We start from the raw sequence: 24656 nt of genomic DNA on the forward strand, positions 1-24656 counted from the left end.
TGTTTGGGAGTGATTTCTGGTTATCTTGGAAACAGGGTTTGTTCTTGCTGGGGTTTCTCTGCTTACTGGGAATGCAGAGGGGTGTGTAAATTCCCTGCAGAATGGGAGCTGTCCACAGGGCAGCATCTTGTATCTAGCTTCATATTTTGTTCTTTTTCAGATTACATGGCTCATCTCGTAGAGGTTCAGCATGAGAGAGGAGCTACGGGGGGGCAGACCTTCCACTCCCTGCTCACCACCTCCCTGCCAACACGTCGAGGTATTGCACAACATACACTAATCACTCTCACAACAAAGAACTGACCAATCCTCCACCTCAGCCTGTGTCAGACCCAGACCCAGTCTGTCTTTCCAAAGTGTGGGTTGCTTTGTTGTCCTTCAGGCTGCTCCCAGGCTGAAAGAGGAGATCAGTCCCCTTCCTACAAACTGCTCCACTAATGGACACCAGCCCCAGCTAGAACTTCCTTATCTCCACTCCTGGGCTAGGAGAGGAATTCTGGTTTCTCTGGAGGATTTTATTACAACAAATTCTACCCTTGGATTTTTCTCCATGTTGTTTAGCTCCTCATGTTTGCTCTAAGGAGAAAAGGCTGCTGTTTACCTTTCTACTGGTTTGGGGTCTGTAAAACTGGGACAAATCTCTTCATTTGGGCCCCAATTGGTAACACTTGCCTATAACAGTGTTCCTTTAATCTCTCTGCAGACAGTGCTGACACTCCAAAGCCCAAAACTAGTCCTGAGACCCCACAAGGACAGAGCAGGATCCGAGCCTTGGCTCAGATCCGGGTCCTAGGTCCTGAGGATGACCTGGCGGGCATGTTTCTTCAGGTATTGCTACTGCATCTGTTATTTAGAGAATAGGTTTGTCTGCAGCTGCTCCCCTTCTGTATCCCTGGGCCCAACAGCTGCAGTGCCTTTTCCAGACCCAACACCTACATTCTAAGCCTGGTTTAATGAACTCTGACCACTTGCTTTCACAGTGCTTGGGGGAAGGGAGTTATAAGTCTTTGGTGGTGGGGGCCATGCTGTTTTAAAGATAATGGAATTACTGATGGAAAGATCTTCTGGTTAGAGCATGAGGTTGAGACCTAGTTCTTCCACTAGTAGTTTTGTGGGCAAGTCACCTAACTGCTGTGTGCCTCAGTTTCCCTATCTGTGTGGCTCTACGGGCTTAATTTGGTAATATTTATGAAGTGCTTGTGGATCCTTGGACAATAGTTGCTGTGTAAATGCAGGGTATTAGTACCAGTAGTCTTATTTGATCTATGTAGACACTGCTTTGCCTGTTCCTCCCTAGGTCTCTAAAATATTTGGATAGAAGGGACCGTTTGGTGTACACGGTCAGAGCCAAGTGTGATTTCTCCATTTCAGGGAACAACCCTATGTAATCAGTCCCCTGGGGCAGTGGCTGTTGTTGTGCAGATGGTCCTTTTGTTTTTGTTCTCATACAAGCCTGCTGTCTTTCAATATTCTGTCAGCTGTTCCCACTGAACCCGGATCCCCGGTGGCAGAATTCGAACCCGCGCCCGATCTCTCTGGCGTTACAGCAGGCACTGGGTCAGGAATTGGCTCGCATCCGCCAAGGGAACACACAGGTGACAGGGATTTCAGTGCGTCTTCTCCAGGCAGTGGCAGCCTTGATGAACTCTCCACATAGCGGGGCTCTCGTGATGGCCATGCACCGAAACCACTTTATCTCCTGCCCACTGATGCGTCAGCTGTGCCAGTACCAGGTGAGTCATCTTCGTACAAACACTCCCCACCACCAGGACTCACAGCTGCACCTTCCTTAGCTTTACAACTGTAACTTTTGGTGTTCTCTCCCCAGCGCTGTGTACCCCAGGACACCGCCTTCTCCTCGCTCTTCTTTAAAGTCCTCATGCAGATGCTGCAGTGGCTGGAGAATCCTGCTGTGGAAGATGGACCTCTGCGTGCTCAGCTCAAGTCCTTTGCTGTGCAGTACTCTTCAAGGCATAGGATCAGTGATGGTAAGAGGCATTAAGCAGAGTGTGCATCCCGGAGTGGACAAAGTGGGACAGAGAAGGGTCAAAATCAGAACCTGATTCTGAGTCCAATGTGGCTGATTTTCCACACCCTTTCTGAGAATGAAATGGCGTGGATTGTCATTGTTTCAGCATGTGGTGAGCAATATAGAAACTCCCCAGACTGAAAAAGAAAGGGGGAGATTAGGTTGTGCTCGTGTCCACGTGTTGTTCGAGCGGCATTAATAGGGACAGGACACAGCCAAAACGATTCATCATTAGGATGATTTGCGACGAAGGCCCATCAGCTGATGGCTTCTTAGAGCATAGGCCAGTGGGATTGGAGGGAATCTCAGGACTGGAAATCAGTTGCTGATGTGTAAGTAGTTGTCCTTGATTGAACACTGGCAAGAGACTGCAAGGTGACACAGTTCCACCCCATTGTTTGTTTTGCTGTCCATCATCTGGCCAGAGTTCCAAGGCTGGGGGATCTGGAGAGCACAGCAGAAAGTACAAGCTTGAGGTTTGGACTTAGCTGCCTTTGGGTTGACCATAGGGTCTCCTAGACATATATGCTTGTGACGCTGGCACCAGCACTCTCAGTGGAGGGGGTGGGGGTGGGGAGGGGCTGATGGGCTGAAAGTGCTAGTGTGTGCAGGTTTCAGATGTTAAGCTCTTAGAAAGAGGAGTCATGTGAAGTGTTTGTATGAAAGAAGCCACGGCAAGGCTGGCTGACTGATTAAAGGAGGACCCTGGTGTGGCTTAGTGGTACTGATGCAGTGATTCCCTGCAGTTCGAGGTGGGTTCCTGCACCTGGCAGAAGCACTGGCATTCCGTCGTGATCCTGATGTGATCAGCTCCACTGTACGAGCCATCATTGCAACCCTGAAATCTGGAGAGATGTGTAATGTGGAGCCAGAACTCATCAGCAAAGGTATGGCTACCCTTCCGCCTTGCCTTCTGGAACTGCCATTGGTATTGAGGACAGAACAGAGATGTGCATGCTTGCTCCACTGCTTGGTGGGAGTGCAGAGCTGGGGAGACTGCCTTTGCTCTCCTGGATCAAGGGTTCTGACCTACTGGAAGGTTGCTCCCCTCTCATTTTACCTCCTTTTGTTGCATTCTGTCATATTGGTTTATAAGCTGCTTGAGACAGGGACAGGAACTGAGGAACACCGCATACTGCTGGGTGCTGCTTCCATAGTGAATAGCAGAGTATCCATAACTTCTGTAGAAAGAGGGCAGTTCCAAGACTGCCTTCTCTCCCACTGAGATTCACTCTAAGGGAGTGCAATACTAACTGGCTTCATGAAAGGTACAATCATCTGGCTCACCAACTCCCTGCTGCCTCCCAAAGCCTCTGAGAGAAGTCTCTCTTTCTCCTTCTGTTAGTCCTTCAGGGTCTGATTGAAACACGCTCTCCTTATCTGGAGGAGCTTCTGACTGTCCTCTTCTCGGTTACGATTGAGACCACAGCCAGGTTCCCTGCCATGAGACCAATTGCTGTGGTGAGCTCTCTGCTGCTCCAGGAGAAAGAGGAGACACCTGTGAAGAAGGAGTTGGATAGCAGCAAGTAAGTCTTGGGGTGGTTGGTATTGGTCACTCTGTCTGGTTTTGTGGCACCTTTCCTGATATTTGTACTGTGCTCTTAGTGCTGAAGCTGCTCGTCTAGGGCCCTCCTCAGGCCTTCTCAATGACTGGCTGGAGATGCTGGACCCTGAAGTAATCAGCAGCTGCCCAGACCTCCAGCAAAAGTTGCTGTTCTCCTGGAACAAGGTAAGAATCTCTCAGCCAGGAATTAATCTTAAACAGAAGCCCCTTTCTTGAGTCACAGCCTTCAAGTCTCTTCCACTGGACTAGCTAGTGGGAGAAATGGTCTGTTCTGCTCCACTGATAAGAGCACTCCGTACACCAGTGGTCACCTGGTTAATCACGATCGAATGGTCGATCCTAGAGGATCTCCCTAGTGGGAGGGCCCTCGGGGAAGGGGCGGGATAGATCCTGGGTTGCCCTTAAATTCAAAAAGTGATCTTGGGCATAAAAAGATTGGAGCCCACTGCTATACACAGTGATGCCAATTCCAGAGCAGGACAGTCCCTCTCTGAGGGCCTGTAGTGAATTCTTCTCTGGGTGGGATTTTGCACTCCATATCACTGTCATCCTGGAATCTTGGCATTTCTGTAGCCCCCTTCTGCCAGGCTCTCACAGCACTGTACAGATATCAGTTACTTGACTTAGCCACAGGTCTGTTGTGGACTTTCTCACCATTTTACAGATGGGCAAACAGGTTTGGAGAGGATTACTTGCCCAGGAACATGCAGGGCCAGAGTCAAGACTGGAACCCATCAGTCGTGGCTTCTGATCACTTGCTCTAACTGTTAGGCTTCACTGCCTCTCTAGTCCTCATTTTCCATGTTCCATGCACAGTCTGTATCCTCTGTTCTAAGTGTATCTGAGCCCTCCTGTGCTATTCCTACCCCCTCTACCTAAGTGTCCTAAAATGGATTCATATTTCCATCTCTCCCTGTTCTCTCCAGACTAAAGGTTATTCTGGGTCTCAGGTGCCCTCTTTTCGCCCATATCTGTTGGCTCTCCTCACTCACCAGTCCAGCTGGACAACACTGCACCAGTGCATCAGGATTCTGCTTTGCAAAAACCGGGAGCAAAGGTGAGTCTTTCAGGTACCAATATTGTATTCTTCCAAAGCACTAGTGATTTGTAGACTCTATCGACTCAGGGCTATGGTGTCTCTAATCTCAAACTTGCTCTTGTACCCATTGACATTTTTCTGTCTTCTGGCAGGTTTGACCCGACTGCATCCTTAGATTTCTTGTGGGCCTGTATTCACATCCCTCGGATCTGGCAGGGAAGGGACCAGAGAACTCCTCAGGTAGTGGTTTAAATCCTGCACAGTCCCTCTCAGGATGGGTGAAGGGAAGGTGCTTTTCATACTGCCTGATTTTCCATGGTGTTTTGGGGGACCCAGGTGTATAATAGCAGATTTGCTGCCTGCTCCCCAGCACATTTGTAATCTGCTGTGCTACAGTTACATATGGAGATGGTGATTCACAGTTTTGGTTCAGAACTGATGCAAATAAATGTAAATTTGCCCAGAGGTAAAACTTTCACTGCAGCAAAACGAGTGTCTGGTTGTAGCTCTTGCAGAGACTGTTAGGAGTTTAGTGAAAATGTAGCCACATAGCTATACCTTTGCAGAACTAACTGCCCGGCAGGCAAGTACAGATGGAGTGAAAGAATAATTCCCCCTTTGGGTTGGGGAGTGCAAGCCACCCCCAATGGCGAGCTCTTTGTCCCAGTTTGTGTAGTGGATGAATTGTCAGTTCTTTCCTAGCCAGATGCCAAGGGATGGAAGTAGATGCATTGTGAAAAATTGGGGTACAGAAGGGAGGTGCAAAGCCCCTCATTTTTGGGGGTGGGTGAGGGATTATAGTTTGCCTGGTTTCCCAGCCCTGGACATGGTGCAATTTTTAAGGTACAAAGGGAGTTTTTGTCATGTAAAAGATTATCTTCCTGTTTGAGAGCATGTGACTAAGGTTATTAGCCAGCCCTTGCCCCGGGACTCACCTTGAGAGTGTCTGTGCTGTGTTACAGAAACGTCGAGAGGAGTTTGTGCTTCAGTTAAAGGCGTCAGAGTTGATCAGTTTGGTTGAGCTGATCTTGGCTGAGTCGGAAACCAGAAGCCAGAATACAGAGGAAGCCTCCTGCACGCTCATCCAATCACGGCTACCCCTGTTGCTCAGCTGTTGTCATGGAGACCTAGAGAGTATTAAAAAAGTAACAGAGTATCTGACGGGCTGTATCCAGCAGTGGGGCAGCAGGTGAGGATGCAAAAACGAACGGCAGCGTGGCAGTTATTTAGGTGGCTATTTGGGCAGCCAGGTGACCCAAATGAGACTTGCCAAGGCTGCTTTGCTAGGGTTGCTGCATTTCGGATTGCATCTAGAAACTGCCCGATAGGTTACCTTCGTGTCAGCTTGGAAACCTTTTGACTCTGAATGTGACACTATGGGCATCTGTATTTCTCTCTCCTATAATTCAAGATCAGATTGCTCCATTTTACAAATCAAAAAGTGTGTTTCTAGCTGCCAGCCCTGCAAGTCAAGTGATGTTCTCTCTACCTGGTACATTGTCACTGGTAATCCGTTCTGCAGCTGGAACTGAGCTGACTGTTTTGATGATTCTGCTGAAGGCAGAATGGAGCCCAGCCTGCTCTCTGTAGCTTATATGGCCTCTGCAGTGCTAACAGGAAGAGAGCACATATACGTCAGTAAATCTAGCCGATCTAAATCCTGGACTCCTCTATGGTAGAGCTGGAAAAGACTTTTCTAGGTTATCTGGTCTGTCCCCCTGCTGATGCAGGATGCGACTCAGCCACGTGGAGAGCAGGTGTGCTGAGTCAGAATGGGCCATTTTGTATAATGACTTTTGACTACAATTACTTTTTAAATGAGGGATTCACTCTTTGATGGTAGGATTTGCATTTTTAACACTGATGTTGTGCGGAAACTCTGCTTTCTGGGATTTTAAGAGGGACTTACTGGTTGCCATATGCCCAGTGGCAGCTTTACAATTGCAGTGCGTTCTGCTAGAGAATCGGAGGCAATCTCACTGAAAAGCTCCATGGAATTGCTCTGAAAAGCAGGCAACTCTAAGAAGGCTATCGAAGAGTGCAGTGCTATTAAGACAGCAGTACGGTGGTGGTTGTCGTTATTTGCCAGTATGTGCAGCTGGGGAGGAGCTGAGTGTGGCTATTAAGGCCTCTGATATGCGTCAGACACTTTCTCCTGGGCCTAGGGATGTAACCGTGTATTGTCATCTCTTTTCTCTTTCAGCTCAGTGGGAAAACGCTGCCAGGACCTTCTCCTGCAGATCTACCTACAGCTGCCAGAGCTCCTCATGCCCATGCCTGAGACACTGCTGACCAGGGAAGGGGCTGCAGACAGCAGTACCTGCAAAGTAAGGAGTAAAGGGACATAGAGGCAACAGAGTATGCTTCTCCGTTCTTTAAGTCTATGAGACGAGCATGGGAGCTGAGTTGATAGGCAGGTGGCAAAAAGAACGAACACACTGCCTTGGACTGTAGCCGCCTTCACCGTAATCCCATGTGGAGCTCCCACCTTCCGCTTGCCTCAACTCCAGAACACACTGGACTTTTAACATTTTGTCCTTGTCTAAACCCCGGCAATATAAAGACTGCAGGATTTTTCCTGTGTGTGAAAGGCTTAATTAACACGCTTGCATTCTCCCAGATTATGTTAGGCACCTTGTTATCTGAGAAGGAGAAATGTGCAGCCTTCAGTCCCTGCTTTCATGACGCTGGGGACTTGGGACCGTAGATCCCTTGCTGGTTGGAAGGTTGATGGCTTATCCCAAGTTTTACCTGAAAATCAAATTTAATTTGTGTTAACCCTCTCCCTACTTAAAAGGAGACTTGGAACCCCACCAATAGGCTGAAGACTTGCTCCTCCACTGAACTTTGTTTTCTTAACTGTGATTCTTTCTAGCTTGATGCCCTGGTTCACAGATTTATCACCCTCCTCGCAGAAGCCAGCGATTCCAAGTCCGCTGAGAGCCGTGTGTGGGATGCCAACATGGCCTGCAGGAAGCTAGCTGTGGCTCACCCCATCCTTCTGCTTAGGTACTGCCCTTCTGGCCCTTCTCTTCACCAGACCTGTGGCTGGAGCCTTTTCAGCTGTGTCAGTATTAGCACTCACTCCAGAACGAGAATGACATTCCCACTGCAAACCTGTTTATAGCCCTGGAGCATGCTCCTGTGTATAGGAGAAATGATACGGGCAGCAGACCCACTCAAGCCATTTGCTGGCTGTCTCTCCTGATGAGGTGATGCCTCTGCTAGTAAAGGAGTCCCTTGGAGGTGGGCAGCAGAGAAGAGAAATGTGGTGGGAAGTGGGATTTGTCTGGTCGTGGACATAGGGATCAGAGCATGAAATCTTGCAGAGGAGAGAAATGTAGTGGGAAGGGGGATTTGTCTGGTTGTGGACGTAGGGATCAGAGCATGAAATCTTGCAGAGGGCGAGGAGAGGGGTGAGCTGAATATCTTACGGTTGATTCTGTTACCCAGTTGCTCTGAGAGGGCTTTGGAATTTAATGCTTTACTTTTGCATTTCAGACACTTGCCAATGATCGCAGCTCTGCTTCATGGGCGGGTACATCTCAATTTCCAGGAGTTTCGACAACAGAACCACCTGACTTTCTTCATCCATGTCCTGGGGATCCTGGAGCTGCTTCAGCCACAGGTGTTCCAGAGTGAGCACCAGGGGGCGCTATGGGATTGTCTTCTTTCCTTCATTCGCCTGCTGCTGGTAGGAGAACATTGCCTTTTACAGACTGCATACAGCCAGCCAACCACTAGAGAGAGAAGTTGGTATCTGACCATCTCAGAGTGCTGTGTGTCACAGTTTACATGTGTGTATACTGTGTGTGCCTGTACAAATACATGGCAGTGTGCATGAACGGGGAGGGGAAGGACAGCACATGGACTTTCAGGCTTCCCGTGGGTGTTAGTGCTTTTGGTTAAGTGTGGTTTCCCTCCATCCCTCCAGAATTACAGGAAGTCCTCACGTCATCTGGCTGCCTTCATCACCAAGTTCGTCCAGTTCATTCACAAGTACATCACGTGCAATGCCCAGGCGGCTGTGTCTTTCCTGCAGAAACATTCTGACCCGCTCCAGTAAGTGTTCCGTTCTGACCTTACTCCCATTGTTCTGGTGCCTCCCAGCTGGGCCTGCCCAGCTACCTGGCATTAATGGTCTGCCAGCAAATTCAGTCGTTTTTGCTGATGCACAGGCAAAGGGATTGGGATTGCTGTCCACCTTAACAATAAATACATTGCTGGAGTCACAGTCTCCTAACCAGATAGGAAACAACACGAGCAAAGTTACTATTTAGCTTTTATTACAGTGCTTTTCCCCTGGAGATTTCCATGTGCTTTTAAAAGGTACACGAGCAATAGTGTCCCTTTTACAGATGGGGAAAAATGAGGGACAGGACAGTTAAGAGACTGGCTGCAGCTCACACAGACTCCAGGAATAGCACCTAGGTTTCCTAACTCTCACACCTAGGACACTGCATGTTTCCTGGCAGGCAGCAGCAGAGTTCTCCCTCAGACTAGTGGATACAGGGTCCCATCTGCAAGTACACGGGACAATATATTTTGGCCCCCCCTTGGAGTGAGGGAACCGGAGTTGCCATAGCTGCTTCAGCAGTTCTGGCTACTGTCTGTTTTCTGTCTCGTCGGCTGACACCTCTTTGTCCACTGCTTGATTCCGGCTTCTCTACCCTTTATTCTCCTTCCCCCACAGTTACTTTGCTCCTCTTCCCCACGCGTTCACATTCATACATGTACCCTCAGCTTGTTCCTTCTCCTCACAGCCGGATGTTGAGCTGATTGTTGCTGTTTTATGCCAGAGATGCCTTTTCTTTCACCTTAGTGACCTGTCATCAGATAACAGTGACCTAGTCATGCTGAAATCGCTCTTGGCTGGACTGAGCTTGCCCAGTAAGAGTGGGGTCTTGGACAGAGGCTCTGAAGAAGAAAAGGATGGTGAGTGTGTGTAACGCTTTGGGCTAGATCAGTGAGCCCTACCCCTGTACTATGCTTTGGAGCTCTGTTGCTTCTATGTGGACTTAATCCTGAGCTCTGCACTCCCAGCCCTAATAGAACAGTGAAGGGGGAAGGAAAGGAACTGAGAGTGAAGGTTGTGTCCTCATAGACATTCTTGTGAGGAACTGGTCAGCAGTAGTAAAACCAGTTCCTGGGAAGGGGTAAATGCTGACTTCTCACTTGTCATAACTCTCGGAGCTTCCCAATGCAGTGGAATAGCAGCACCAAAGGTGTATATATAGCTAGGGAGTCTGCTCTCCTCTGCATGTCTTTAGGCTAGTCCTTCAGGAAGATCTCCTAAGGGTACATCTGCTCCTTCCCTGCTCATAGACATCATCCCGACTTCTGATAGGATTGTCCCTTAGGAAATTCTGTGGATGTTACAGGTGCTAAGGATAGTTATCTCTCCCTTCCCTCTCTGAGCAGATGCCATGGTAAGGGGACAGTTGGCAGTGATGTAATCCATTGGCTGGGAATGCCAGATTCGCCTTCATTTTAAATGTGCAGAGAATGACTGGGAGATAACTATTTCTCTCTGTCCCAGATGAAGCAGCCACCGGCTCTCTGCCCCTGGTCAGTGTGTCCCTCTTCACTCCCCTCACTCCAGCGGAAATGGCCCCATACATGAAGAGACTCTCCAGGGGCCAGGCTGTGGAGGGTAAGTGGGGACAGCTTTCCCAGAGCACCTCATGACTTTACAGACAGGAATCACTCTACTCACCTCCCCTTGGCTGGAACATGGTAGCTGCTCCCAGCCACACTTCCTGAGAATGTTAGACCAGAACTACAGGGAGCATATAGACAAAAATCACCTGAACTGGTATTTGGCTGGGACAGGAGAAGCTGGCTTGCAGCCATGAGCCCTGTGCAGGGAAGCCGCCCGCAGCCAGACAAGTTCATCTAGAATTGAAACCATAGCCTATGGTTTTCGAAACCATGTGGTCCCTGTAAGAGAAGCTGCAAGTCTCCTAAAGCCACTATGATGAAACGTGATCTTGTTGCATCTCATGAGCTAAACAAGGTTGAATCTGTTCTGTGTTTGGATGGGAGACCTCCCAGGACAATTTAGGTGCTCTGGGAAGTGATGTGGTTGATTCACTGGGTGGTACTTTGCTACGGGTCAGTACTGAACCAGTGTGCCAACATTGCATTTGGGGTGCGGTGTTGCTGGAAGTGCCGTCTTTTGGGTGAGATGTAAAACTTTAAGTTCCAGCTCCCCCATTTTCGGTTATCAAAAATCCCCTTGTGCTCTCCTCAGAAGTTCAGGGTGTTAGCATAGTATCCTAGGGAGCTACAGTTTGCTTCTCTAAGGTTCTTTTAATATCATTTACATCCAGTATTCTCACTATCCTGATCTGTGACATTACTGTGTGGGGTTAGCCCACTGCTGGCCAACTTGGAAATAGGGGAAGTGAACCTTGCGTGTGCATGGTTTGCAGATTCGCTTGTCAAGATGTTGGGGTATGAGGCCTTATATAAAGATCACTCACTGTTACAATAGAAATTGATCCAGAACTGAAACTTGCTACAGACAGCAATGCTAGCAGCTAATGTGGCCTCTGCTGGGGCAGTTCTGGAGGTGTTGATCCATAGTACAGAGCATCCTTCTAAGATCCTCTTTGAAGCATCATCTCTGTCTTTTAGCTTTGTATGCCAGGTTCAAAGACTTTATAGCTCAGCAGAGGACTCTTGTGTTTGAGACAGATGTTCCTTTGGGGCTTTGCTGACTCCACTGTGTTGGTTGGATCAGTGAAGGAAGGTTACCCTTTTCCATCTGTGGCTTTCCCCCCAGATATCCTGGAGGTGCTGAGTGACATTGATGAGATGTCCAGACGGAGACCAGAAATTCTCTCCTTTTTTGCTGTGAGTATATGTAGCCCAGAAGTTGCATTGGAAGTTCACTTGCTGTGATGGGGGATTCCTTGCAGCAGAGTCTACCTTGCACAGTTTATTCAGGTGTTACCTTCCCTCTGCTTTATCAGGTCATTATCATGGTGTCTCTGGATAGGCCAGTTCTGAGGAATTACCTTCTCAATTAGTTTAGGCCTTCAACTGCCACATGAGTTGTGTGCACTAAGCATTTTACACACATGTGTGCTCACACACATACATAAACACACACACACACGCTTCCCCTCTCCTTCTCTTCATTACGCTGAGTCCCTGTCACCCCATAATATCAGTCTAGAGAGAAAGGGGAACAGTTCTGCAAGAAAAACTTAGTGAGGGACCAGGGAAATGGATGTAGATCCAATTGCCCTATGTAGCGCAAGAGAAAAAACACTCTGGATGCTTAAAGCATTCACAACTGACTGATCTTACAGATAGAAATCCACTGCATGTGACCCTGGCTCAGCATTAACCTGCAAGATAGATGGGTAGCGGGCTGGAGCAATGCCGCACGAGTGGTAATGTGAGTCTGAAGGGCTTGTTCTCAGTGTCGCTATGGGATCTCTTGCTGATCAGCCTTGTCTCCTCTCAGACTAACCTGCAAAAGTTGATGAGCTCTTCAGAAGAGTCCTGCCGGAATCTGGCCTTCAGCCTGGCTCTGCGCTCAATTCAGAACAACCCCAGGTGAGAAATGGAGGTATCCATGAATGCCAGGCTTCTCCTGAGTCACTTCCTCCTCTGTCAGCCATGTGCCCTACATTGTCCTGTGTACGGCTCTGACTTTTTCTTGCGCCCTTGATGCTAAGAGTGGGGATTGTAGTGATGGTGCTATGTTTTGTTCCCAGCATTGCTGCTGACTTCCTCCCCACTTTCATGTACTGCCTTGGCAGCCGAGACTTTGAGGTGGTGCAGACAGCGCTGAGAAACCTGCCTGAATACACCCTTCTCTGCCAAGGTAGGTCTAGGCTTCTGCGTTTACTGCTGCACGCTCATCTGTGAGAGGCTGGAAACTGATTTCCCAGAGGATCTCCTTCAACTGCTTTCAGTGTCGGATTTATTTTTGTCTGTGTTGGAAACTGGAATTTCCTGGGAAGTTCTCGCTAGACATTGGTGCTTGGTTCGGTGCTATTTGCTGGCCTGCCCAGTGGCAGCTTTGCTCTGAACGCCACGGAAGGGATTTATTGCAGGGAGTCCTCGTGTTGCCAGCATTGGCTTCTCTCTCAAATAGTTCTGATCCTGTAGCAATTTTCCTCTTTGAGTTAAGGTGCTTTGTATCCATCAGATACTTGTCTTGAGTGTTAATTGTATGCCTGGGGGTGATGGTGTGTAGTTCCTGCCTTTCCCCATCTGGAGAGTTTAAAACTTAGTTTCACTGCACTGATGTTTCTCTTGCTGGGACTAGTCCTAGCACTTCCTCTGTGCCGTATGATTGTTACTGGTAAATCAGGGCTGGTTAGACCAGTTCTCTTACCCTTCTCTTTTCCCCTTCGCAGAGCATGCAGCAGTATTATTGCACAGGGCCTTTCTGGTTGGGATGTATGGACAGATAGACACCAGCTCGCAGATTTCAGAAGCCTTGAAGGTTCTGCATATGGAAGCCATGATGTGAACATCGATGCCCTGGGAACTGATTTGTCCGGTTGACTTGAATCGCTGTGAGGAAGCACTTGTATTCCAGCCCGCGGGCTGGGGGGGACAAGAGAGAGTGACCATGGAAGGCCAGCCTAAGCAGAAGAAGGAGAGCGCATGCCCGGGGTCTGATTGAAGGAATACAGGGATAGATCCTACTTAGGACATCACTTCGGTGGGAGCAAAAGGGCTTCTATGCACGGCGTATTACAGGGGACCACGTCCTTCTTGGGATCTCGGATGGCATTTACCACTTCCTGTTGGGCAGTGGCTATGACTTCAATCACCACCTCACATCCAGGAGGCCATAGCATTTGGCGTAGGGGAAGAGAGAGTTGCCATGGGGCTCTCTAAGCTTGGACCTCTGGATTGTCCTTTGCATGTTGGAGGGAACACAGAAATCTGTACAGAGCAAGAGACTCATTGTTACTGTTTGTGATTCCTTTTTAAATTAAAACTCTTCTAATTCCCATTAGGCTCCCTTTCTTGGCTCCCTGCTGGCATTACTGCTTCTCGGCGTTAGGCTCGGTCCTTCTCTGAGTCCTTCTCTAGGCTCTCTCACTGTCTTTCCTTTGGATGGCTGTTCCGCAAGACAGGACTTTTACAGAAAACCTACTTGCAGCCCTCTACAGCCAAAGCGGACTCTTCCTCTTTGCCAGAAGGGTTTGTTTGCTCCTTGTTCCTTCTGCTGCACAAACAGAAAACTGTTCTGGAGGATATGGAGGTGGGCCCAGCATCTGCTGGATCGGTCTTCCGTGCTTGGGCCGTGGCAGCCATTATTATTTTTGTATGTCAACAAAGGGTGCCTTGCTGCACCCACAGAAACACCTCCATGGCAGCAGAGTATACACAGAAAGCATCTTTGATGACCCAACAACCATTTTCCCTTGGACTCTGCCATTTACTCAGTGCACCAGTACCCCTGCAGACAGACTCCTTATCTCCAGGTGGGAGGACAGGCCATGTGGCTTGGTCCTTCAGTGTGGATACCTGTGACAGCAGGAGTGTGGGAGAAGCAGAGACTAGTAGGTTCCCCCCTCCCCTTTCAATTAAACACATCTCCTTAGTCTCTGCTTAATAGGCCGGCTGTCCTATTTCCTTCCCCTGGTCTCTTGCTGTACCCCAGGAATGGTGTCAGTGCAGTTTGGCTTAATGCAGTGTAATCAGTAAATCAGTAATGACTAAAGTATGCCTCCTTTCACCTCTAGGTCTGCAGGTGGTAGAGACGGTCATTGCGCCCTGGTGGCTGTTGGGCAGTGAAATGCGCTGGTGGGAGAAGTATGTTCCTCATTGACAAGGATGCACATCACAATTGGCTCATTTGTTAGTATTCTCAGCAGAGAAGCCAAGACCTGAGGGTATGTCTACACTGCAGAAAAAAAGTGTGTTCTTAACCTAAGTGAGCTAACCAGAGTTAAGAACACTTTTTTGCAGTGTAGACAGCGTCTAAACTACTCTCCCTCTGTCAGAGCTGAGGCAGCAGTGGGGAAGCCTGTACTGCCACTGCCTTTTCTCTACCTGTTCTGAGGATAAGTAGAAGACTTCGCTCTCCACTGCTGTTAGTCTGGCATCTTTTCATGTGCCCTGGGAAAAAATGTGAGGCACCTTTGGTGTCTTTCCCCCAACTTTCTTCACTGGTTGGAGTTCACAGGGAAGGGGAACCCACTAAGAGAAGGATAAAGGGGGAGTATCTAAAACCCCAAACAACTCTAACCACAGCCCATCATTCTCTTACCTGGCCTTTTAAATAAAGAGATTAGAGCCATCAATTAATGATGCAATGTACTCCTGTCTTCCAGAGCATCTGCTTTAGAACCAATGAAGGGGCTGTAACAGTTAGCTAGAAATAAATTAAGTGAAGAAACAGCTGAAGAAGATCAAGTCAATAAAATAGTTTGCTTTTTCCGGAGGGTCTCAGCGACAGTGGGATTAATGCCCTGAGTTCGCATCTGAAAGGTTACAGATGAAATCTGTTGGCTATTCTGAACTTAGTCCTTTTATTGAGCATCATTGAAACCTCTACACAGTTCATCACACTAAGCAGGTGTCTCCCCCAGTGGTATAGGTCAAGGATAGACAGGAGGCTGCAGGGCAGGATTTGAGCAGCCGTTGCAGAGTGGTTTGTGTCAGGTGGAGTGGGAATGTCTGGGGACGGTGACAGCAAGAGGGAGAGGAGGTGAGTATGAAGTGCACTGGCCGAGCTCTGGGGCAGCTTGTACCCTGCTCCTGAACCCCCTGCAGAAAGGAAATTTCACTGGAAATCCCAGATGCAGGGTTGGATCTCCAAGTCTTTGTTCAAATGCATTAAACATTGAAATGGGCGAAACCAAACACCATGTTGTTGGTCACATTTGCTAGTTTGCTTCTGTTCGAGAAACAAGGTGTCTCCCAGGTGTGTTTGGCAAACAGCCATGTTGCAGGCATCCCAGTCTGGAATAGCAGAAAGTGTTTCCTGGCCACACTCTGGGTTCATTGGCAGAGATGGGTGCATGGACTTGGTGCTGTGGACAAGAAAGATTGCTGATAGAGTGCAGTGGGGGCAGCTGCGCTGCATGTGCCTGGCTTTGAACCATTCCCTTTCGAGACCGGCAAGTTAGTTCAGAGGTGGAGGGAGTGTGAGAGGAAACGTGGGTGGCCAGGATGTGAATGGTGCAGTCACTTGATCTGGCAGGACAGTGGCAGCCCCTCTAGCCTAGCTGGAGTTCGTTTTATCTCACTGAATAAGAGGCATCACTTACGACTTGCTGCCTTCTGTGCATTCCATTGAATCAACCCCTCCCGTGCCTCGATCCTACGGTGATGGACACATTATAAATACTTGGAGCCTACTAGAATTACTGAGTTAGATGTTCCAGCTGCGCTCCGTCGTCGAGGCTGGGAATGCAGCGCGGCTGCTGCGGCAGAGACTAATAGGATCACTAATGCATGCCAGTATTAATTTTCAGGTTGAGTTCCCGGTGCTTTTAATTTGGGGGCTTTTGTGTGAGAAGTTTGAAGGCGAGGCACCTTGAAGTGCCGAGACAGCTCGAGGCGGAGAGTATGTTGCCGCTGGAGTGGAATGCAGGGATGATGGGCCTGGAGCCCAACCCCTCTTATCTGGGATGGGAGAAGTGACAGTTCTAAAACGGTTAGCGGTGGCGTTACTGATGGAATGACACTGGCCCGCCTTTTAATCAGTGCTTGTTTATAACTGTGTTTCATCTCCGTCCGGCTGAGCTGGTTCTCTCCTCCCCTCCTCCAAGAGGGAGTAGCACAGCTGAGCTAAACTGACAGCGCTATCCACTGCAGGCCTTGTAAACCCCTCCTCTGCTTTGGAGGAGAGTGAGCGAAAAGCTCCCTTGGTAGAGAAGTGAGGGGAGAGGTTTATAAATGGTTTCATTTGTTGGGAATGGGGTAGATAGGTGGTTACTGGAGGAGTCCAGGGTGGCTACAGTGGAATCACGACCATGGTTCATCTGCCTTGGGCTGCGGGTCTCTTCTCAGCAAAAATGCTAGAGAGGCATAGGTGCCAGCATCCTTGAGCCTTTGCTCTGTGGCACTGAGCTTGTACGGAGGCACTGCCACAGGATTGGATGGCTCCCATGAGAGTCCATTGGTGCTCTGTGGCATAGACAATCTTGCCCCAAGAGCTGAGTTTGCTGCCTCCTGAGTGTTGCCCGCCTGGAGAGAGGTGTCTGAGCTTCAGAAGGGAACTCTCCTCCCACGTGGGGCAGCCACTAGACACGCAGGGCTAGAGAGAGACGCTCAATGACTTACAGACCACTAGCATTTTACCTGGTATATCCCAGCTCTGTACACATTAACACTTCACTAGAAACTGCGTCTGAACCATACGTTTGTTCAGTAGATAAATCCTTCCGAGCCCTTTCTGTGAGAGGCAATCCAAGCTGGATTGCTTTCCCCGGGAAAGCAGGGGTGTTTGGTGTCTGCCCATGTCTGTTATGTCCAGCCTGTCGCTGGGTGCTATGGTACCAGTGACGTGTAAACTGCTGGTTAACAGGTGACTAGGAGGCTTTTAACTGGCCCAGTTGCTTAACGGGTGATTCTGAGCAAACCAGCTGCCTCCTGACAGGGGAGAAGTTGCTGGGTATTGTGTGTGTCCTTCTGCACACCTGCCTGCTTTGCCTCATGCTGCCTTAGCTCTGCTCCATCAGGGGTGAGCTGCTCTGGCGCTGCCGGAGGTGAGCTCCCCTTGCTGGCTGTGTTTCCTGCTTTGAAGTCTGATGCCTGAGTGATTTGGGCTCCCTCCTCCCAGTCGGTTTTTGAAGGGATGTTTCAGCTTTACTCTGCAAATGATCCGGGACTGAATGCAGACAATCCGGTGGAGGGGGATCCAGTTACAGACAGTCTGAGAACACACAACTGGGAGTGCTTCCCTGTCTCCAAGAGCTATGACTATCTGTTACCCAAGGACCCGTCGAGAAGAGCCCCACGCTGGATCTGATATGGAAGTGGATAAGGATCTTTCCTAGGGCTCCCTGCTGCAGTGAATTAATGCATTAAACTTCCATCTGATCTGGGGTCTGGGTTTAACTGTGGAACTGTTGTAAAAGCCTAAGGAGGGTGATGGTCTTGTTTTAGTCTCTGCCATTGCAAATGCTTTGCAGAACTGGCAGTGTCCTAAGGAGAGCCCCCGCACTGGAATAGCAGGGGCTGAAGCAGATCAGGCGTGAGGAGCAGCAGTAGGGCTGGGGGTCCAGACTGGCAGAGCTGGGGTGCTTCAGGCCCGGACTGAGGTGCATTGGTGGCAGGGAGGGGGATACCAGTCTATGGGGCCAACAGGACTATTGCCCAAAGGGGAAGGGCCAAGAAACACCTCAGCCTCCCCCCGACTGCTTCCCCGGGGATCTCAGCAGGGACTGGAACCAAGGTGCAGGTCTCCAGTCTCCTCCCACACCACCAAAAGGTAGAGGAAGAGGAAAGAGCTTCACTCTCCTGCCTCAAAGCACTGGGGAGAGCTGCTGCTGCTCAGTTCCTGCTCTGCCTTGGGGCTGGAGCTCAATTCTTCCGTTAGCCCTAAGTGCCCTGGGGAAACACTCAGTTCCCACTCCCGCACTGACACACAAGCACGGCCCTCCTGGGTTCAGGCCTCCCGGGGACAGGATTCGCCCACTCACCAGCCTGAGTAGCTAGGATTGCATGTGCCCAGAGGATTTCCAGGCGGATTGGGAGGACGTGGTCAGTCAGGACCGACGGGCAATGGTGGGAAAAGAGGATGCAGGTCCAGACGTTCCGTGTGCCTTTCCTGTCTGAGGAGCGAGACTCTGTGTTGAGAGAGCCCTCTCCCGTCTTCCCTGCAGGTCTCCCACTGCACATCCTCCCCCAGCCCCCTTTCCAGCCTGGGGTTTCTGGTCCTTGCATCCATGCCTGTGATTTCAGGACACCAGCCCCGTCCTTCATGCTGTCGCTCTGGGCTGAGCAGCCTGCACCTCTCTTGGGCAGCGCTCCAGTTTACTCGTGTACCTAGGCTTGGTTGTGTGTCTGCTCCAGGACAAGGGTCTCGGTGTGTGGTCCCGTAACCTCCTTGTTGGCAGAAATCCCATAAAAGCCTGCAGGCCTTTTTGCTTTCGCAGGTTAGTGGGAAGAGACAGTCTAGTGTACCCATTAAGCAGGGAGGGTGAGCGCTTTCTCATTGTCCTCTAGGACACACACCAGCCTGGCTTCCGTGCCAGCTGCTTTCCCTCGGGGGATAGGTAATGTTACAGAAATCTGCCCCATCGTTGTTCTGCCTATACCCCTTTGATAGGGGCAAGGACAGCCCGTAGCTATCGTTACACCTCGTTGTACAGGTGCTCTTGGCCATTTACTAAGATCAGGTGGAGTCAAGCTGGTCTACACGGAAAACTTACATTGGCAAAGCTCCGATGTAAAATATCCACACCCCGCAGAGCTGTAGCTCTGCTGACCTAACCCCCCCGTGTAGACAGTGCTAGGTTGATGGAATTCGTCCATTGACCCAGCGACAGCAGTGGGAGACGCCCTCTCGTCACTGTAGTGTCTGCACTGAAGCGCTGATGTACTGCTGTAGACATAGCCTTAGAAGGAGGATGTGAGAGAAACTGACATGGAAACAGCAGCAAGTTTGATGATAGACTCTGAGGCAGGCACAGCCAGGGTTGGGTCTGTCCCTCTCCTCTCTCTTTTAAAGCCTCTCAGAGCTGTGGTGTGAGGGGCTGCAGCCAGGGTGGTAGGGAAAGTCGGGTGCAAATTCTCTGCCCCTCAACTCTTCCTCTAGTCCTGTTGCATGCCTAGCACATCAAGTTCTGCCCCAGCTCTGCTCATCCACCTCAGTCCTGTCCTGCAGCACCCTCCCCCCCCCCAGCCCTGCCCCTCTTGTGCATTTAGTGGGCTGGTTTCAGATACAGGCTGGGGCCTAGGTGGGGTGTCCAAAGCTCACTGTGGTGTGGGGCTCCAGAGTGGAAAAGCTCATGTAGGAAGCCTGCTCTCCCTCCCTGTTCTGTGGCATGTGGAGGGCAGAGGGGGTTGAAAGAGCAGCAGGTTTGAGATGCATCCCCTCACGCATTCTCACAGGGCCATTGAAGCCTGGTGTTTGGCCCTGAGAGGCAGTGGGAGAGGCCAGGGCCCCTGCCAGAGGAGAAGAGGCAGGATCACTGCTGGCAGGTGTCCTACTGTACTTCTGTAGTAGCCACACTAACAACAAACCAGACCTATGCCATGGCACTCGGCTCTGCCATAGCAGAGATTTCATGCGGAGGCTGGCAGTGCCTCTATTAGAGACACTCTCTCCACAGGGACTCACTTCCCCCCCATGGCCTCCCAGTCAATAGGACACAGGCTGCTAAGAGAAGTGCGAGGCCCACAGGCCAGTGCCAGTCCATGCACACTCCCCTCAGTCTCTCTCTCACACACACACACTCACTCACTCTCTCCTTCCTCTGCTCCTTTTCTCTCCTCTTCCCCACCCATTTCTCCTAGCTCTGTCCTTTCCAGTCTGCCATGGCCTCCTTCTTGCTGTATCCCCCCCTTCCGCCCGACTGTCTTGCCCTCTGTTCCCCCCCATTCCTGCTCCCTTTGTCTAGTGTTTCTAAAGCCTCACCAATTAGCAGGACTCCCTGTTGCCCAGCTCAGCTTTCAGCCTGTGTCCTTTCAAAGAAAGGCAAATTCCTCCTCCAGGAGACCAGGTATCGCTCCTTCACCGTTGGAGCAATGACGGGGTTACAAATCCTCCTCCAAACAGCAGGCGGCTTCAGCAAAGGCTTCCCATGACAGTGATTATTTCTCTCTCGAGAAAACTAACAGTAGTTTTTATTAGATTGTTCACTCCCACTGCAGCTTCAGAGTGAGATGTTAGTGCCCATAATAGGATCCAAACAAAATCCAGGGCTAATCATTCAGGCATTGCCCTGGACAGTGTTACTTCAGACTGTGCTGGTGACTGAGCATTCGTACAAGCCTGTGCCCCAGTTACTGCCCTCCAACCGGTTCCAAAGCCCAATGAGTGGAGTGTGATCCCTCAAGCTATAAAGATTTACTGGCTTCAAAGCAGAGCTTTCTCTGCATCTTCCCTGTGCTTTCAGCTGACTGAAAGCACCCATGTGGAGTTAGGGTGTCGCAGTATGGTGCATGCTCAGCACTTACATCCATTGCAGTGTGGTTGTAGCCATGGTGGTCCCAGGACATGAGAGGAGACCAGCCTGGGTGAAGTTATATCTTCTGTTGGCCCAACTTCTGGTGGTGGAAGAGACCAAAGCTCAAAAGCTTGTCTCTTCCACCCACTTGTGTCCATGTCATTCAGGGACACCGCTTTGGGAGGCAGTTACTTTCTGCTCTTTGGTGTTCTCTCACACCTATCTCGCCTTTGCTTTGCCTTCTGCATTCAGGGTTTGTTTCTGCTAGAGCTGGGATCCCTTCCTGCCTGAAGAAGGCACCTGTCCTAGCAGAGAGAAGGCTCATGAGGGGGAACAAGGAGCTAAACTGCAATCAGTCCAGTGGCCTGACCTAGTGGCTGCAGAGAATATAGTATGTATTCCCCGCATTGGAGCGCTGTTACAGCTCCTCCCTTCTCCAGGCTGCACTGGCTTCTGGGATTTGCCCATAGAGGGGAAGAAGAAATCATCCATTGTTCTGATTTTATCAGTGAAATCTCAAAGTTCTCCACCTTCTAGCCATGGGAAATGGCAACAATCCACTAGGTCACCTGGCCCCTCCTCCTCCTGCTGCTGCAGGATCCTTTGCTACAGAACATGCCCAAGTTCATTCTCTAACTGCTTGGAAACCTCCCAGATGAGGAAGCTCCCAATGCTTCCCTTGGGAGACTATTCTATGGGCTAATTAGTCCAGGAATGGTATCCAACCTTCACTCCCCTCCCCAATCCTGTATGTAGTACAACATTAATCACCCCATGGCCAGAAGTGGATTGTTTAGACCTACTGGGAGGCTGATAGCACAACTATGTGCCTATGGTGTCCGGGAAAACAGATGTTGCTCTGAATACAGTGGAAGATGTGGGGGAGCTAAGTGGGGTGAACAACCGGGGGAATAGGCCAAGAGATGGGGAGGGGAGATCGCTGTAATCAAGAGCTCTTGCATTAACAACCTGGCTTGTGCCAACGTCTCAGGCCACCACACACATTTCCTCTAGTCGGATGGGGTGGATCAATTGTTCCCTGGCTGTTTAGCACCTAGCATGTTTGAAGCCCTGCAGCTGTGCTCAGAGTTGGGCAAGTGACCAGCTTCCTTTGGTCAGCTGAGGGCTGTCATTCGTTCCTTGGCAACTGGACTGGAATGGGGGGAGGAGGAAGGTGCTCTAAGCAGGTACTGTCTTGTACTGCTCTGAGGTGGCCTGGAGTTAGCAAGACAGAGAAAGGCCATCCGTCTGTCAGCAGTGGGGTGTCCATGCTGGGGAGGGGGAGGGGAGGCAGCAATTTGGTAAATGGAAGTAATTGAATTAGTTGCTCTCAGCTGTGTGCCGCTTGGGATGCGGTTACAGTTCAAACTCCGCCCCAGTGCGAGGGCACTCTCTGAGCTCCAGGGAAGTGACCCAAGCACATTCAGAGGCTGGCAGGAAGGGACCCTGAAGGAAGGTGGGGTGGCGTGGGAGTTCAGAAAGGGACAGCTACAGGAGACAGACAGACCCTTGTGCTTCCCCGTGACTAGGGGACTCTCTGGGGAAAGGCTCTCAAGCTGCTTGCTGGCTCTGAGGCCCGTGTTCAGTTCTGGAGAGACTCTCTAGCTCAGCGGAGCCAGCTGAGAGAGATAAGCCTGAGTCACCGCAGAGCCTCATCTTTCCCTGAGAACAGCCCTCGCCATAAAAGGAAGGGGCAATTCTTTGTATGATAATCAATCAAACCTGAACTGCCGGCCCCTAGACCCAGCCCTCTCTAGAACGCTGGGAGCCCCAGAAGTCCAGGTAGCTATGGCACGTCATCATAGCAGCATGAAGATTGATACCAGACAGCCCCCAAGGCTCTCCTGTGCTCCCTAAGGTGCAAAGACCTAGTTCCTCAGGCTCAAGACACTGTATTCCTTAGCTATAGCCATCCCAGCATTTTGAAGTGTTTCCACAGGCTTTGTTTTCCTGGTCACATTCCCATTCCTTTGTCTCCAGATGTGTCTGCCCCATAGACTTGGGCTGCATCTGGGTCTTAGGCCCTAGCCAGCCTAAACCACATTCTCTACTGCTTGCTGCTTTTTGGTCTCCCATCTCTAGTCACAAACACCTCGGGGGCTGTAGCTGCACCCACGCCCTGGCCTCTAACTGCTCCCAGGCCTTTGCCTCTGTAATCCAGTGACCTCTGTTCTCAGCTTCTGGTTCCTCTAGCCAACCATGGTCTCGGTCCTCTATTCATACTCCTGAGTTTCTTCTCCCCTTGCTCCAATAAGCTCTGGTCTCCGCTGTCTCTTGTCTTCATTTCTAGTCACTAATAGTTCTTTCTTGTTGGACACACTGTTGTTAGTTGCTTTTTTAATTCTTCCTGCAAATCCACAAGAGCAAAATTAATAACGTAGCTGTTGGAGAAGCTGAGCAAAATCCAACTGGAAATAAACAGTAGGAGAAATGCCCAGTAATTTTAGGCATGGGGTAATTCTGGAAGGCAGAATATCCTGGCTTTGTGGGATTTCATTCCCTTGCTCCATGTTCCCAACAGAGAAATTTAGAGTAATCTGTGCAAAAGGAGGGACAGCGATGGAGACAGGAGAGCAGCAGGAGAATCTGTTCTTGACTGGAAAGCTTGGGGCTCTCCCTCCATAGTGAACATGATACCATGTAAAGTGGAGGTAGCTTCAGATGTCTCATTTGGCTCAGCTGGAATCTTGGTGGCAGTTCTTCCTGTCTCCTGTTTAGAGAGAGCTCTGTGAACTCCTTTTGCAGGTGAGACAGCTTTTCTGGGTCACTGCTAGGGAGCCATTAGTGGGAATATTTACTTGGAAATTCAATCCCGGCTCACGCTCCCCTCTAATTGATTGAAGAGTTTCTTTGAAGTGAAGAAGTTAATTTAGTGTCTGAATGGGGGAGGGGAAAGGAGGGCCTTGGAATAGAGGCTTCAGGTAAGAAGTTTCTTTATTTCACATCTGCTGGAGACAAGTGGGTGATCAGAGTCTCTGTCTGTAGTTCGCCTCCTACATGGACGCACCTGGGAAAGTCCAGACCAGCTCTAGGTTTCACTGGACGCGTCTGGGTCAGCAGAGACCCCTCCCCGACCACCACAGTAATTTAGTTGGAATCTCACATTAGTTTTTGGTGCGGGAAAGAGGGCAGTGCGAGGACCAGTCTCCACTTTGTTCCTGGACATACCTGGATTAACAGAGACCGCTCAAATCCTCCAGTACACTTGAACTCACCTGTCCAAGACTCAGCCATCTCTGCAGATCTCTGAATCACTCCGTGCAGGTAAGATGGGAAGGATTTCAGTGGGGAAAAGGTGCTCCGAGAATGGGGGTGATGCTGGGGTGGGGGGGAGAGGGAGCATTCCCAGTGTTCACAATGTTCTGCCCATTGAAATGCATCTTCCTCTACAGCTTCTGTGACTTCGGACCCGTCTGGAGCAGAGTCTGGTACAAATTGTGTCAAGATTGCCATGTTCCTAATGGTTGTTCCCTCCTTTGGGGCTGACGTAGCCTCTTAAAAAGGGGTTGTTCTGTGCAGTGCTAAGGGGAGAAGGAAACCTATTGGTTCTGAAGTGGGACTTGACTCTCCTCAACATAGTAAATGTTCAGGACTATCAATGTACTCTTAATGCTGAGGAGTGAAGGGGTGAAATTAGCTTTGGGGAGGGGCATTTCCTTTCCCCGTCTGTGCAGACGAACTCATTTGTCTCTTTCTCTTCCCCCCTCCATCATCTCAGCTGGTAACTTATCCTCCCTGAATTCCATGTCTTTGAGGTTGCTGGAGGGTGGAGTTTGGGCTCCTTTGTGGTCACAGTGTAAACTGTTGAGTGACTATTTGTAGTCACCTAGCCCACTGTAGGAGCTATGTAAGTAACAAACAAAAATTGGCATGGTTTTCTTTAGGGATGGGCAAGGTGGTTTGGAGAGAGAACCGGCCTGT

At 50.0% G+C, this 24656-nt stretch overlaps 1 protein-coding gene across 1 annotated transcript in view; it reads left to right on the plus strand.

The window, feature by feature from the left end:
• The window catches only part of INTS1 (integrator complex subunit 1), a 36751-nt gene extending 22207 nt beyond the window's left edge, over positions 1-14544 (plus strand). Inside the window, exons 29-48 of the mRNA XM_026650709.2 lie at positions 161-259; positions 704-828; positions 1479-1733; positions 1829-1988; positions 2776-2916; positions 3375-3555; positions 3635-3758; positions 4520-4650; positions 4785-4872; positions 5595-5821; positions 6836-6959; positions 7508-7641; positions 8134-8326; positions 8567-8694; positions 9455-9567; positions 10172-10285; positions 11420-11490; positions 12110-12201; positions 12363-12472; positions 13011-14544. Of these exons, the coding sequence (XP_026506494.1) occupies positions 161-259; positions 704-828; positions 1479-1733; positions 1829-1988; positions 2776-2916; positions 3375-3555; positions 3635-3758; positions 4520-4650; positions 4785-4872; positions 5595-5821; positions 6836-6959; positions 7508-7641; positions 8134-8326; positions 8567-8694; positions 9455-9567; positions 10172-10285; positions 11420-11490; positions 12110-12201; positions 12363-12472; positions 13011-13126 (2726 nt within the window). The 3' untranslated portion in view covers positions 13127-14544. The remainder of the gene's footprint in view (positions 1-160; positions 260-703; positions 829-1478; positions 1734-1828; positions 1989-2775; positions 2917-3374; positions 3556-3634; positions 3759-4519; positions 4651-4784; positions 4873-5594; positions 5822-6835; positions 6960-7507; positions 7642-8133; positions 8327-8566; positions 8695-9454; positions 9568-10171; positions 10286-11419; positions 11491-12109; positions 12202-12362; positions 12473-13010) is intronic.
• Positions 14545-24656: the final 10112 nt, after the last annotated feature.

This window comes from Terrapene carolina, unplaced genomic scaffold (assembly GCF_002925995.2).
Source record: "Terrapene carolina triunguis isolate 2854851 unplaced genomic scaffold, T_m_triunguis-2.0 Scaffold93, whole genome shotgun sequence".
Taxonomy (NCBI): domain Eukaryota; kingdom Metazoa; phylum Chordata; order Testudines; family Emydidae; genus Terrapene; species Terrapene triunguis.